General features: G+C 37.7%; 1 protein-coding gene across 2 annotated transcripts; it reads left to right on the forward strand.

The window, feature by feature from the left end:
• Positions 1-1,504: 1,504 nt before the first annotated feature.
• On the forward strand, positions 1,505-5,924 carry slc5a3b (solute carrier family 5 member 3b). Of its 2 annotated transcripts, none has more exons than XM_055151084.1 (2): positions 1,505-1,820; positions 3,336-5,924. In XM_055151084.1, exon 2 carries the CDS (start codon positions 3,532-3,534, stop codon positions 5,656-5,658), a length of 2,127 nt encoding a protein of 708 aa, XP_055007059.1. In that variant the 5' UTR covers positions 1,505-1,820; positions 3,336-3,531; the 3' UTR covers positions 5,659-5,924. The 2 variants fall into 2 exon arrangements, with proteins under 2 accessions (XP_055007059.1, XP_020787565.1); XM_020931906.2 differs by having other exon boundaries at positions 1,505-1,754.
• Positions 5,925-13,587: the final 7,663 nt, after the last annotated feature.

Here is a 13,587-nt window from a genome sequence, read left to right on the forward strand (position 1 = left end):
TCATAGTTTTTTATTAATATTCTTAGTTTAATGTTGCACCATAATGCAGCATAACCTATAGTTTGTAAATTTTGTTCACTGACAATGGCAATAAAAGTCACTGATTCTGATCATCAGAGTTTGTCATATATATATATATATATATATAGAGAGAGAGAGAGAGAGAGAGATATGTTAGCAAGCAGTAGATCCATGGCTATTAGTCCAACAACATCTGCAAAAGAGATTTATTTATTCATTTATTATTTAATTTGAACACTCTTAAAACTTACAAACACTTCTAGAGAAAGTGTCAACATGTAAAAACACGCTAGGGGGCGTAGCAACATAAAATCAATAAAAAATCAATTAATAAATACGAAAAAATAAAAATGACAACAAGACAAAAGTGCAATTATTACATGGAGCATCTCTCCAAAACAACAGAAATTTAGAAATAAGATGAGGAGTGGATGTAGTTGTCTTCCAATTTTCCATTATGATCAGAGAGCTATAGTACAGTTTAAATTAATTAATAAAACAAGAAAATTACTACTTATTTCCTCTTCATTAGCTACAGTGGATATGACATGTCAACAAAAAAAAAATATTTACAACAACATAAAGCTGATTCACAAAGCTACAGTATCACGACCAATAGATGGAGCTCGTGAAGCACATATAATTTCCGCGCAAGGGTTTATGGGAAATGCAGTTACATTCTAATGGAAATTTCCAACATTTCATTCTGGAGCAGTGAGTGGAAATTTACTGTTTCCCTCCCCCGTTAACACGAGCCATGTGTCTTGCGGGGTTTTGTTGTTTTGGTTGACCTTGTTCACGCCAGTGTGTTGTTAATAACAAGTGAATAAGACAATCATGTGCACCTTAGGGGGTAATGAGGGCACAACCTGACAAGACCCTGCACTGGTGGGATGCGCATCATTTACATTCGACCATTTTTGGAAATAAAGTCACAGGAATATCACAAATGCCATAATCTTAGTAAATCAGTAAATGAAAAGCAAGGGAACTGTACAGAGCCACCATAGAGTGCATATATATATAATTCTTTTTACAGTCCATGAGAACCACCAAATATGTATTTATACTACTGCACAACCTTCTTTAACACGCCCTCGCTGTTGGCTCCATGGCCTAACTTCAGCAAGATCTGTCAAATGAAAACAATGTTTAATCAATTAAATCCGCTTTAGTTTCTCGACTGTTCTCGTAAAATACTGACACTAATCGCGTCTCGTAGTTTCTTTCATGAAACACTGAGCAGCTTTCCACCTTAATTAACCCCAGTGACTAGGTCTAAGTTCGCGTTTTTGTTTAATTAAACTGTGTTCATAACAACATGCAAATAATCCTCACGTACCGCAGCCAGTTGCAATTCATGTTAAATGTAAGCTCAAAGACTTATTGAGGCAGATTCCAACAGGTATTTTACAACTAACACATCACGGGAGAGACACACGTGCTTGGGGCGTGGATCTGAGCCGCGCAGTCTATAAGGAGGAGAGGCAGCGTTATCTCCCAGCAGTCGTCACACCTCTCTCCTCTACATCCGGACACACAAGATCATCAGAGGGGCTTTTATCAGCTACAATCTCCTATCCAGAGGCGACCCCTGAAAAGTGATCAACTAGCAACCAGCTCGAGCCATTCCGGAAAGACTGCTCTTACAAGGACGCTGTTTCCTGCATCTTCCCTTTGGGGCGTGGATGTTTGTAGCATCTTTAATGTTGCTGCTAGCCCAAGCTAACATGGTATATGCTTCTCTCTCAGATACTATTAAATACCGCGCTTTGTGTCGCAAGAAGAGAGTTAAAGGTGTGAGTATGAAAGCTCCATTGTGACTTGTGACAGCCGCGGAGGGAGGAGTGTTCTCATTCATTGTACAGCGTCATGCATCTATACCTTAACCAAGTGCGCATTTTTCCGCTTTGGCGACAGATAGACTATTTAGCCAAAAATAGGCTATTACTCTTGTTGCTATTATTAAACTGTGGGCATACAGGCTAACTTTCAGCACATTAACCTCTTATTTTGAAGTTCACGTATCAGCAAGGAATGAATGACTTCTAGAAATTTCCCTCAACCAAGCGCGTGTCCTTAAAGGGCCTATATGACGCGACATTGACTCTTACGAGCTTTAGTAACATACCTGAAGTTGTGTTTTGTTTCATTTCTACACGTCTGAGTGACTCTTTATTAATAGTCTATTAATAGTCTACTGTCTACAGCTCCGAAGCTCAAAATGCTTTGTTCCACCTTTTGATGTCATAGATGTCATAGGTAATTTTCAGCAGCTACCTTTTGTTCATTAGAAACTGGAAATTCTATAGCTGAAATTATCCAAATGATACTAGGTGAAGGTGTATGGAGTTTAAACTTGACACAAACAGTGTTTTCTGCTTACGAGAAGAATCCAGCATTTGTGTTAAACAGTGTTAATGAAACAAAACACAACTCCAGGTATGTTTTTGATGAGGACACATAGCATAAATCTGATAATATAGTAATATGATGACTGTAATAACTAAGTCCATTAAATGTAATAATTTTAATTTGTTATGATAAAGTAAAGAATAGAACATCGGGCCTGTGGAGTGATTCTAAATTGTAATGCTATCGCTTTTTAAAGATGTGAGGATTTTTTGGATCACAATTCAGTGTTATAAATCAATAGGATGTTATGTCTTTCAGGCGTGATAAACACTGGAGCATTTAAAAACAACATGCAGCCTAAGTAGTATGTTAGCAAGAGGGCAGGATGAAAACAAAGACTTCTTTATTTAAACGAATAGTTCTACATAATAGTTTGCAGAGAACGCTCAGTGTTATTTTATGTCATGCATGGCAGAATGAAACCAAGAAGCAAAACAAAATGTGTGTGAGAAAATACAAAACAGATGTCTTGTAGTAATTTAGTGTCATGGCTATCATAGCAAGCCAATAATGAGGTAAATACAAACTCAGTTAGGGTGAATAGGAATTCACAAAAATAGTACATTGCAAATGGTAACTAAAAAAGGAGAAATTGCCATGGCAATGCAGAAGTCCCAACTCCTATTCCAACTTTTATCAAATATATTATAAATATTATAATTCCTTATGAGATATTACAGTGTTGAAACAGTCAGAGAAGTGACATTTTGTCTGTCTGTAGGAGTCTGTGCGTGTTGACAGTAGGCCTGATGTCTGACTTGCTCTGTACGTTGCTTTTGCTGTGTGGCTGACCCTGCATTAGTCTTACAGTTGAAGCTTGTTGTTGCTTTTCTGTGTTGGATATTTGACCCTGTGTGGCCCAGCTAATAGTGTCTTTTCTATGTTTTGCTGTCTTGCAGGAATGTAAACTCTAGGTTTTTTCTAAACCAGAATCCTGCAGCACCCTCAATATCTAGATTGACCTGTGTGCCAATGGATAGTCTCTTCTGAAGCATGCAGTGAGGGAGAGCACTACTGATTCCATCTGCACAGTAAACCAAAGCACTGACTGCTTTTACTTCAAATTTTGAATTGTATTTATTTGACCCTAGAACAATGCGTCCTGGAATGGAAGCTGCGGACATTGCAGTGGTGGCACTGTATTTTGTACTGGTGCTACTCATTGGATTCTTTGCCATGTGGAAAGCCAACCGGAGTACTGTTAGTGGCTACTTCCTGGCCGGACGGTCAATGACGTGGATGATCATAGGGGCATCGCTGTTTGTCAGTAACATTGGCAGCGAGCACTTCATAGGCCTGGCTGGATCAGGAGCAGCCAGCGGCTTCGCTGTGGGAGCATGGGAGTTTAATGCACTGTTACTTCTGCAGCTGCTCGGGTGGGTGTTCATCCCTGTATATATCCACTCTGGAGTTTACACAATGCCAGAATACCTTTCCAAACGCTACGGAGGCAACAGGCTCAAAGTGTACTTTGCCTTTTTGTCAATTTTGCTCTACATTTTCACCAAGCTGTCAGTGGACTTGTATGCTGGAGCACTTTTCATTAAGGAGTCACTGGGATGGAATTTGTATTTGTCCATAGTTTTACTTATTAGTATGACTGCAATCCTTACTGTAACTGGTGGACTGGTGGCCGTATTATACACGGATGCTCTGCAAGCAGTGCTAATGATTGGTGGGGCACTCACATTAACTATCATGAGTTTAATAAAAGTTGGTGGGCTCGATGGCGTCCGAACCAAGTACATGCAAGCTGTACCTAATGTTACTGCTATTACGGCTGCTGGAAACTTCACCTACTCCCCTTCTTGCCGTATTCATCCAAAACCAGACTCTTTGCGTATCCTCCGCAGCCCGCTCGATGAAGATATCCCGTGGCCTGGTTTCATACTTGGGCAAACACCTGCTTCCATCTGGTACTGGTGTGCGGACCAGGTTATTGTCCAGAGAGTTCTAGCTGCCAAAAACATTGCACATGCCAAAGGTTCCACACTCATGGCTGGTTTTTTGAAGATCCTTCCCATGTTTATTATAGTCATTCCAGGTATGATCTCACGCATATTGTTTGCTGATGAAATCGCCTGCATTGGACCAGAGCACTGTATGTCTGTATGTGGCTCCCAAGCTGGCTGCTCCAACATTGCCTATCCACGTCTGGTCATGGCCGTGATGCCTGTGGGACTCCGTGGACTCATGATGGCGGTCATGATTGCAGCTTTGATGAGCGACCTTGACTCAATATTCAACAGTGCAAGCACTATCTTCACTTTGGACATTTATCAAACTGTCCGGAGAGCAGCATCTCAGCGGGAACTTTTGATCGTGGGACGCCTGTTTGTTGTGTTCATGGTGGGAATTAGCATCGCTTGGGTACCTGTCATTATTGAGATGCAAGGAGGGCAAACTTATCTCTATATTCAGGAGGTAGCAGGTTACCTTACGCCTCCAATTGCAGCCCTGTTTCTGTTGGGTGTCTTCTGGAAACGGTGTAATGAAAAGGGAGCCTTTTGGGGTGGCATGACCGGCTTTGTTTTGGGGACTCTTAGACTAATCCTAGCTTTTATCTACCGTGCAGGTCGCTGTGACCAGCCAGACACTAGGCCTCTCTTCGTTAGTCAGGTACACTACATGTATGTGGCAGCCACACTCTTCTGGATTTCAGGTTTTGTGGCTGTAGTTGTAAGTCTGTGCACCTCTCCACCAGATGAGGAGCAAGTTAGGACAACCACAGTCTGGGGCCTGCATAACCTTGAAAAGCGTCCAGTAAAGGACAGAGAGGAAATTTACAGGCTGACCCACAATGGCAGCAGTGGTGGTCCTTGTAAAGAAGTGCCCCTAGATGTTTCCAAACAAATGTGTCTTGATGGGGCTGATGTTAAACTCTTGGTTCTTTCCACTGATCATGACCCAGCCACTCCCAGTACTGAAGCGTCCCCTGTTACCTCCCCTGCAGATCACTTTGGAAACACTGTAAGAGGATCAGAGGAGGGCTGGCTCAAGGAGAGGAAGACCAATACATGTGTTAGATTTCTGGACTGGCTTTGTGGATATAAAGATGAAACAGATGGAAAACAAAGTACTCAGCAAAAAGTAGTGCAGGATGAAATTAGAATTGCACAAGAATTATTGTACGAACCCCCTGGAGTTAAACTTCTTCTCAACATTTTCCTAGTGTGTGTTTGTTGTGTGGGTATCTTTTTGTTCGTCTATTTCTCACTTTAGTTAAACATTGCTCTGAACTAACGGGGACAGTTGTGTTTTTGTGAAGATACATGTAAGAGAATGGCACTGTTCCAAACAGTTAAACTTTTCATATATTTGAGAAGCACTGTCTGTAATATTTACAGCTCTTTGTAGTAACTGATACCAATGTATTGTATAAGCTTTCTTATCAATGCCCATTGTGTACTTGCAAAATGTCTATTTTACATACGGTAGTTTTATTATATATATAATTTGCCTTATTGAATATATGCATTTGTCCTGTTTGTGTAGTGTCTTTAGCTTGTTACAGCATACTTACTACTGTAGCAGAAGAACTATATGAGACTGGATATTTTTATAGCTGTCACTTTATTTTAGAGTTATCAAATTTGTTGTTGCCCGACTAAATTCTTATTAGCTTGTTGAAGGGAATTAGTTGTATGTTTATATTCATTAATTTACATACAAACTAACATTACTATTAAAACTCAGATCTCATTAAACGTCTTTATCAGTTTGTCATCAGTGGTTTAGTTGTGTTCAGTATGTATTAGTTGATAAAGTACAGTACATGTCCAGGCTTTGTGTATATGCTGTGTCTCATATACCTTTTAGTGCACTTCTATCTGTGTGAGGGGATTTTTACTCTTGCCAATGTGTCTTAATGTGTGTATTATTTTAATAATATTAATATAAGTCATTTAGTAACTTATATTTAAACTATTAGTTAAAAGAATAAAATGTGTCATTTCCAATGATTACCATTTGCTTCGAGAATGACACTATTATAAATGTGTATTATATACATTTCAAGTTAAAAACTAGATTTATTTCAGCTTAAACAAAAGCTGTTTTTTTTTTTATTATACTGTATTTGCAGGACTGTGAAATTTTCTCAAAAAGAATATAACATTTTATTTTTATTGTTGACTTTTCTAGTCAATAGACAATATTTAAAGAATATAAATCTTGTGACTGCTTTTTATTGAAAAGCTTTAAAATGTAAAGATATGTTATTTTTATTATGTATGTTTTTTCTATTGAATAAAGATTTGATAAAGTAAACTATTATGTTGTGTCATTTTGTCTAATATTTAATACATTTTGTATAGTAAAAGCTGCAATTTTCAACGTTTTAAACACGATATTGACTATAGGTTGTTATTAAAGTTTCTATTAGAACTACAAAGCTAGACTAGCTATAAGTACTTCATGCATCAATTACAAAAATAGCTGTAGACCCCCGTGGAGACCACTGCTATTTTGGTTTTGATGTTATTCTGATAAGGATTACATAAAGCCCAGAGGTTTTAATCTGCTCAGTACCAGAAGAGGATTGGTCAAGTCCAGTGAAAATGCCACACATTTATAGCATGCATAGTGTATTTTTCCAGTTATTTTGTTGATGTTACACTATAGATTTTTTCCAATACAAAAGACCTTTTGAAAATGAAGCATTCAGATCAGGTACGGGCTTGTCTGATCACTCTCACTCAACATGATCTGTATTAAATCATGGCTCAGTGATTCATCATAGCATTGCAGAAACTGATATACATTTCAGAGAGTCACAGGTGGGCATGAAGGGGGTTTGTATAAAGTGCTCTGTCTGAAAGAGCATACAAAGAGAATGAGTAACTTAAAATAAGTGAAAATATACTAACATTAACATTAATCTGTGGAAAAATCTAACCTAGCCCCACCCCAGACACTGTACCAATAGAGTGCAAGTTCAGCCAGCGGTGTCCTTAATTGACCTTAGGCAAATTTAATTTATGCAACATAAAAAGCATGTAGTTGTTTTCATAATACTGACTAACAGAAGTTGTTTTAGTAAATAGTGAAATCCATCCACCCCACACCATCCCAGTGATGGCTGTCTTTGTGGAAAACTACAGGCATCTGTGCTATGCTTTGTTCATTGTCTATTTTGGACTGAGAGAATGTGAACAATAGCCTCAAACAAAGGTCTTCACGTTGAGGGAATCATGATATTATTAGACAGTGAAATAAGCTGCTTTGTTGCCATAACATATTTCTTTAAATTTAAATTTTATACCAGGAAATGTTGATGCTTTTAATGATCCACGAAGCCACACCTTACTATCCTCTTTCAAAACATTACACTTTGGTGATGGCTTGTAGCGGTCACATTCTTACCAAAATGTAGTTCAAACACTGCAATTTCACCACTGTCAGTTACACTCACATGATACAGTATCTGTTTGCTTATCTGGAAGTGACAGTAACCCAACAGCTGTAGAGGACACCCTGAGTCAATGCACACTGACATCTGATTGCTCACCATACACTAACTGTCACAGTGTTTACTTTGGTATTACTTATCTTATATTATATTTCAAATTGCGTATTAACAGCTTTCTTTTACTAAAAAGTACATGCACGTATTAGGTGTCCCAACCGGTCAGTGAGTGTGTACTGTAGCAGTTTTTCTTGGAATGGTTGGGGTTGGGTTTACTCATAAAGTTAACAGTGTATGACCTATATTCTACGTACAAATTGAAATTCAAGAATGCTGCTAATATTTGTACCGTCTACGTGTTATACAACTTGAGTTATGGTTAGGATTTCATTTTTTTTTGTAATTTCAACATTTGGTATCTGATTATTTTACTCGATTAAAGCACACAAGTCCAAAATACTTAAAGATACATTGTGTAACTTTCCTGGTGGAGGGTCCATCAAATGCGTTTCTTTATGGAGATGTTATTGCTTTGTCTGGAATGTTTAACAGTATTAAACCTTTCTATCTTCATGAAGACCAAACCAGACCTAGTTACAGGTCAGATCTGTGGAGAGGCAACCCTGCTCACAGTTAGAATGGCTGTTTTTCTGGGTATTTTTGAGCTATAAAACCACCTGTAATTGAATAAATGTAAGAATCCGTGTATCATTTGTTTATTCGTTTTTCAAAATAAAAAACAAAAATAAGAAAACGAAAAAACATCTATTTTCTTTATTATTTGTTTCCAAAACCAAAATGAAAAAACTGATAAAGATTCTTTTTTCAGTTTTCGATTTTGTGTTTAAATAAATAATGGAAAAAAAGGGATAATGTTTCCCGTTTCCATGACTTAAACTGCAATGCCGGACTTTTGTGCCGCATGCAGACTGAACCAGGACTGAACCAGGACTGAACCAGGACTGAACCAGGACTGACCAAGGATTAAATCGGTCTCGGTCCTTTTTTTTTTTCCATTATTCATTTAAACACAAAATCGAAAACTGAAAAAACAAATCGTTATCCATTTTTCCATTTTGGTTATGGAGACAAATAATGAAGAAAATATATCTTTTTACTGTTTTCTTATTTTTGGTTTTATTTTGAAAAACTAATGAACGAAGGATATACGGATTTGTAAGGTATATGTTTAATATTATACTGTGGAAGCAGAGCAGCGGCATCTCCATAAAAACAAGCAGGTGATGGACCCCCAACCAAAAAGTTTCATAGTGCACCTTTAAGGTTAGGTTTGCCTTAAGATATAAAATATTACTGTTCACTTCTCATTTGCTATATTAAATCAATTATAATGACTGAATACACAGTACAGTTTAGTCGGATGTTTCTGAGCATCACTTGACCCTCTTCTTGTTTCATAATGGACAGCTCAACTAAAAATATTATTTTCCACCCATGGCATGTAAAATCAATGTGACCTTTCAAATACTAAGCAAACAGAAAGTCTGTGCATTCTTGGCGTTCCCAGTGCCTACTTCTGGCTAAACTATGGCGGCATGCCTCGGATACTGGCATTAATCCATGAAAAAGGGTTTGAATAGCAAAGGAAATATTTACCTCCCAGTTCTCAATAAGGGCCCCTTCCTGAATGGGATCTAATGAGGCATACACCTGTATTGCTTCTGCTTTTCCTTCCGGATGAAACCAACCATGACAACAACATTCTTCCTGAGTGACACAGTTTAAAGGTTATTAATAAAATTACCCCTGTGAGCTTTAAGCCATGTTAGAATGTTGTTACCTCTGTAAAAACATACATAGTCATTCACACATGTTCGAATAATCCCTTATTATTTGTCTGTCTACATCTCCAATGCTCAAAATGCTCTGTTCCACCTTGTGATGTCATGGACCGGCAGTTTTCAAATTAACAGCTACGTTTTACCTTTAGTTCAGTAAAGATTGGCTGAAGCAATCCACATGATTCTAGTGGAGGAGTATGAAGTTCAAAAACAGTGGCATACTTTCTGTTTTACAACATGCTATTAGTGTTTTCAATCTGAGATAAGAACTCAGTCTAAGTATGCAGGGTCTGTGTGTTAAACATGTGTGAATGAGGTATTTTTGTGATGACGAAACAACATTATAACATAGATCAGAAAATTGTGTAATACAGGCCCTTTAAGACAGAAGAATAGTGAGAATGTTGTCAAGAAAATGACTGGGGTATTTTATTTTCTAAAACATTTCATTTTTTTTACTGAATTTCTTTATGAGATCTGTGAGCAAAATCCATAAACGAGAAACTTGCTTTGGGGATATTATTGATTTGTAAGTTTATCTAATGTATCTAAAAATGGACTCTCTGCCACGTATTATCACCAATCTACTCCTTGTCATTTTGCACTAACTTTTGTTATCAGTTAAGTTGTTCTATTTCTGCTTGTTATTACAGCAAATATGCAGCAGATAACAGTAGGGAAAATATAAATATTATTCTATTATACACATTTATTATAATATACTCAAAGGAAACCATTGCATTTGGAGTTGAGTAGACACAACATGGAAAAAGAGACATGTAACTTCTAGCCTCTGTTATAATGTGGAGTGCCTGTTGCTTGTTGTTTTTGTAATTTAAAGTTAATTTCTTCTTTAAAAAAAAAAAAAAAAGCCTACAAAAACTGTATTTTGACTTTAGTGAAATATTCGCTTTTATAATAATCAAAAGAATGAACCCATGTCTATACTACAAAATGGAATTATTAAAAGTTACATAAAGTTACATAATTAAATACATGATTGTGTGTAATAGTAATTTTACACCCCCTTAAGTTTAAATATTGAGTTGAAATTTAAGAGACTGCAAAGTTTTAAAAAAAGAGCACAATTTAGAAAGACAAGCAAGCTGTCACAAAGTCATTTAACTAAATAGAAAAAGTGAGTTATAAGTCCTTATTTCACATAAACCAGATCATAACAAGGTCATACTTTGTTTTATATTTATACATCTTTACTTGAGATGACTAATATTGTGCTGAGATACAAGTGACACCAAAGAATTACTTTTCTTTTGAGTGTGTGTGGTTTCCAAACAGGACATACAGGTAGGTTTTCAGAGCATGTTCGTAGGGGCCATAAAAAGAGATTAGTTTGAAAAAGCACATATCTGTAGAGCTGTGTCCTAGGTAAACAAGTCTTCTGCCCGACCAAGTGTAACCTAACTAAAGTATTTTATTAACTGGTCTTTGTGTCTTGATAAAACATAGCACTGAATTATCACAAACTAAAGTATGGTAGAAAAACAAGAATGATGGAGGTGCAAGTGTTTTCACAAATCTGATCCAATTTTAAGTATGCCAGTTTCCAGTTTTCCAGGCATTTTTGCATTGTTGTGAAATTTGGAAAGTTTTGTGTGATATTTTTCTTATTACTTCTTTATTGTTTCTATATTATCATTGTGTGTGCCTGAAGTTTATGTAATGTGCTTACCTGCAGCATGTCCAGTCCACTCTTTGAGCTTTGGCGCTCCCCAGTGCACCCAGAGGGACGTGTGTCGCAATATGTGTTGACGTCTTTGCCATATTCACATGTGAACAATGGTGTTATTACCGTATGACATTGAATCTAACTGCCAAAATGTAATGTTAAAAATGATGGGAACATAGTCAGGTATAACAATCCATGGCAGTAGTGCACATACTTTTATTTAAAATGAGGGAAAAATATAAAAAACAACAGCTGTGCTACATAAAAAGCACAATGTAGTAGTTAATTAGTATCCATGAGAAGTCGTAGCCATTAATTACACAATCCTCAACACCTCCAATGTTACTGTTTCAAAAGCAGAAAAGAAAATGTCTCCCACTAGCACAGAGAAAAATGCTCTGCCCTAGATCTTTAATGTGGTAGATTCTAAAATGCTTGCATATAACTATAACATAAAAACAACCACTGTCCTGAAAAAAATGTCACCCATAACCAGAATATGACCAAAACTATTTCAAAGTGACTAACACTGCTGTCATCAGTTTCTCAACATATTGTGTTGTAACGTTGAAAATTTACTTCAGAAGAACATACCACAGAAAAACATACATGTATTCAGAAGTCAGGTTACATAATGCATTGTGTGTGTCACTATTGTTCTCTGTCCTTTTATAAGAATTATGTTAATTTATTCAAAAGCATTAGTCTTTTTACTAAGGCACAACATGCAGGAAAGATGCCAGACATTTTTGGCTGGAGGGGCTTTGGGGGTGCTAAGTTCTTCAGTTAGGGTGCCCACCTACTAGGGGTAGCACGGTTCACAAAATTCACGATTCGGTTCATATTGCGGTTTAAGGTCGTGGTTTTCGGTACAGTTCTTGTTGTCATTTTTTTCTTTTTAATCTTTAATCTCCAGAGATATACTTCATCATATGCTATGTTAGCTTAATTATCCACAATTTAGGATACAGCATTAAAAAGTTATAAAATTATAGTTAGTAATGTAATCATGCACAAACTGAACTTGACTTGACTTTAAGCACATTATTATTGGACATAGGCAGTTGTGGTGCTTTGGTGAAAAAATGTTACCACCTTCCTAACCCTCCTCAAGAGTCGGGATACTTGGTTTAGTGAGATTGCGCTCTTGGCTGCAAAGTTAGGGCCTGGCACCACGCGTCAGCGTTTATGCGGGTAACCTAGCTTGTATCAGGTCCACAGTGAAACTAACAGCCGAACAGACTTGTATTTACCTTCTGTACAGGCTGGCCACGGCAAATGCCAGGATTTCAAAAGTAAATTTTAAAGCACTTATTAACAGTCTTTCTGGACCTGGGCTCTTTCACACGACACAGAACTGCCCCAGGAGCACGTTGTGCTGATGGTAAATGCACAAATGCAACCAAAGATTCATGCTCTCTGTGTATTTTGATGGGGATACGCACTTGTGTAGAGCGTCAAAACATAGGATGGATCCTATTTTCTGAAATCTATGCATGCAGGACATGCTGCTCCATACGTGTGTCTAGTGTGTACAGTGGAGCCGCCCTCATTCACTTTCCATGCATTCTAGAAGTTGCGCATCTAAAAGTTTCAGTTTTTACGCTAGCGTAGGATGAAATACGCATGCCAGGCCCTTATAGGACTTGGCTCCACTGCATGGCTAAAAGCAGCCAGTCAAGTTTGATCGGCTTTCCCACTGACAAACACAGAGCCAGTTTTGCACATGTTTGTCCTGCTGCAGCTGCAGGTGGAGCCGGTTTTGAGTTGGTGTACAGCTGTGGTTTCGCGAGGTAACCACACGGGCGCATCCTCCATCTCCGGGCGACCCTCTTCTCTCCTACTTGCCATTTCTACACGTGACGCACAGCACCCACCCTCCACACCTCTTCTTTTGCGCCAAAGCGAAACAGGTCACATATGGGCATGAGGCTACAATGCACAAGCCCTAGAAACCATACGGTACGCACACGTTTTTTTTCATAAACCGTGCCACCCCTAACACCTACCCTGTGATTATTTTTTATTTATTTATTGTTTATTTGAATAAGGACAGATATACAAACATAGATGAACAATTCAGTAATCTGAAGCAGGTATCAGAGTGTTTATAGCCTAGGCTAATTCGCAAAATCATTCCCCAGAAGGGCCTTTAAAATTTTAATTTAGAGCTTTTATGAATGTGAGCACCCTGCCCCCAATGTTTGGTTTGTTGTTTTGAACCAGTTTAAATGGTACTTTGTCTCCTATGGTGA

Source organism: Boleophthalmus pectinirostris, unplaced genomic scaffold, assembly GCF_026225935.1.
Source record: "Boleophthalmus pectinirostris isolate CB_2022bp ecotype Guang Dong unplaced genomic scaffold, ASM2622593v1 HiC_scaffold_1, whole genome shotgun sequence".
Classification (NCBI taxonomy): domain Eukaryota; kingdom Metazoa; phylum Chordata; class Actinopteri; order Gobiiformes; family Gobiidae; genus Boleophthalmus; species Boleophthalmus pectinirostris.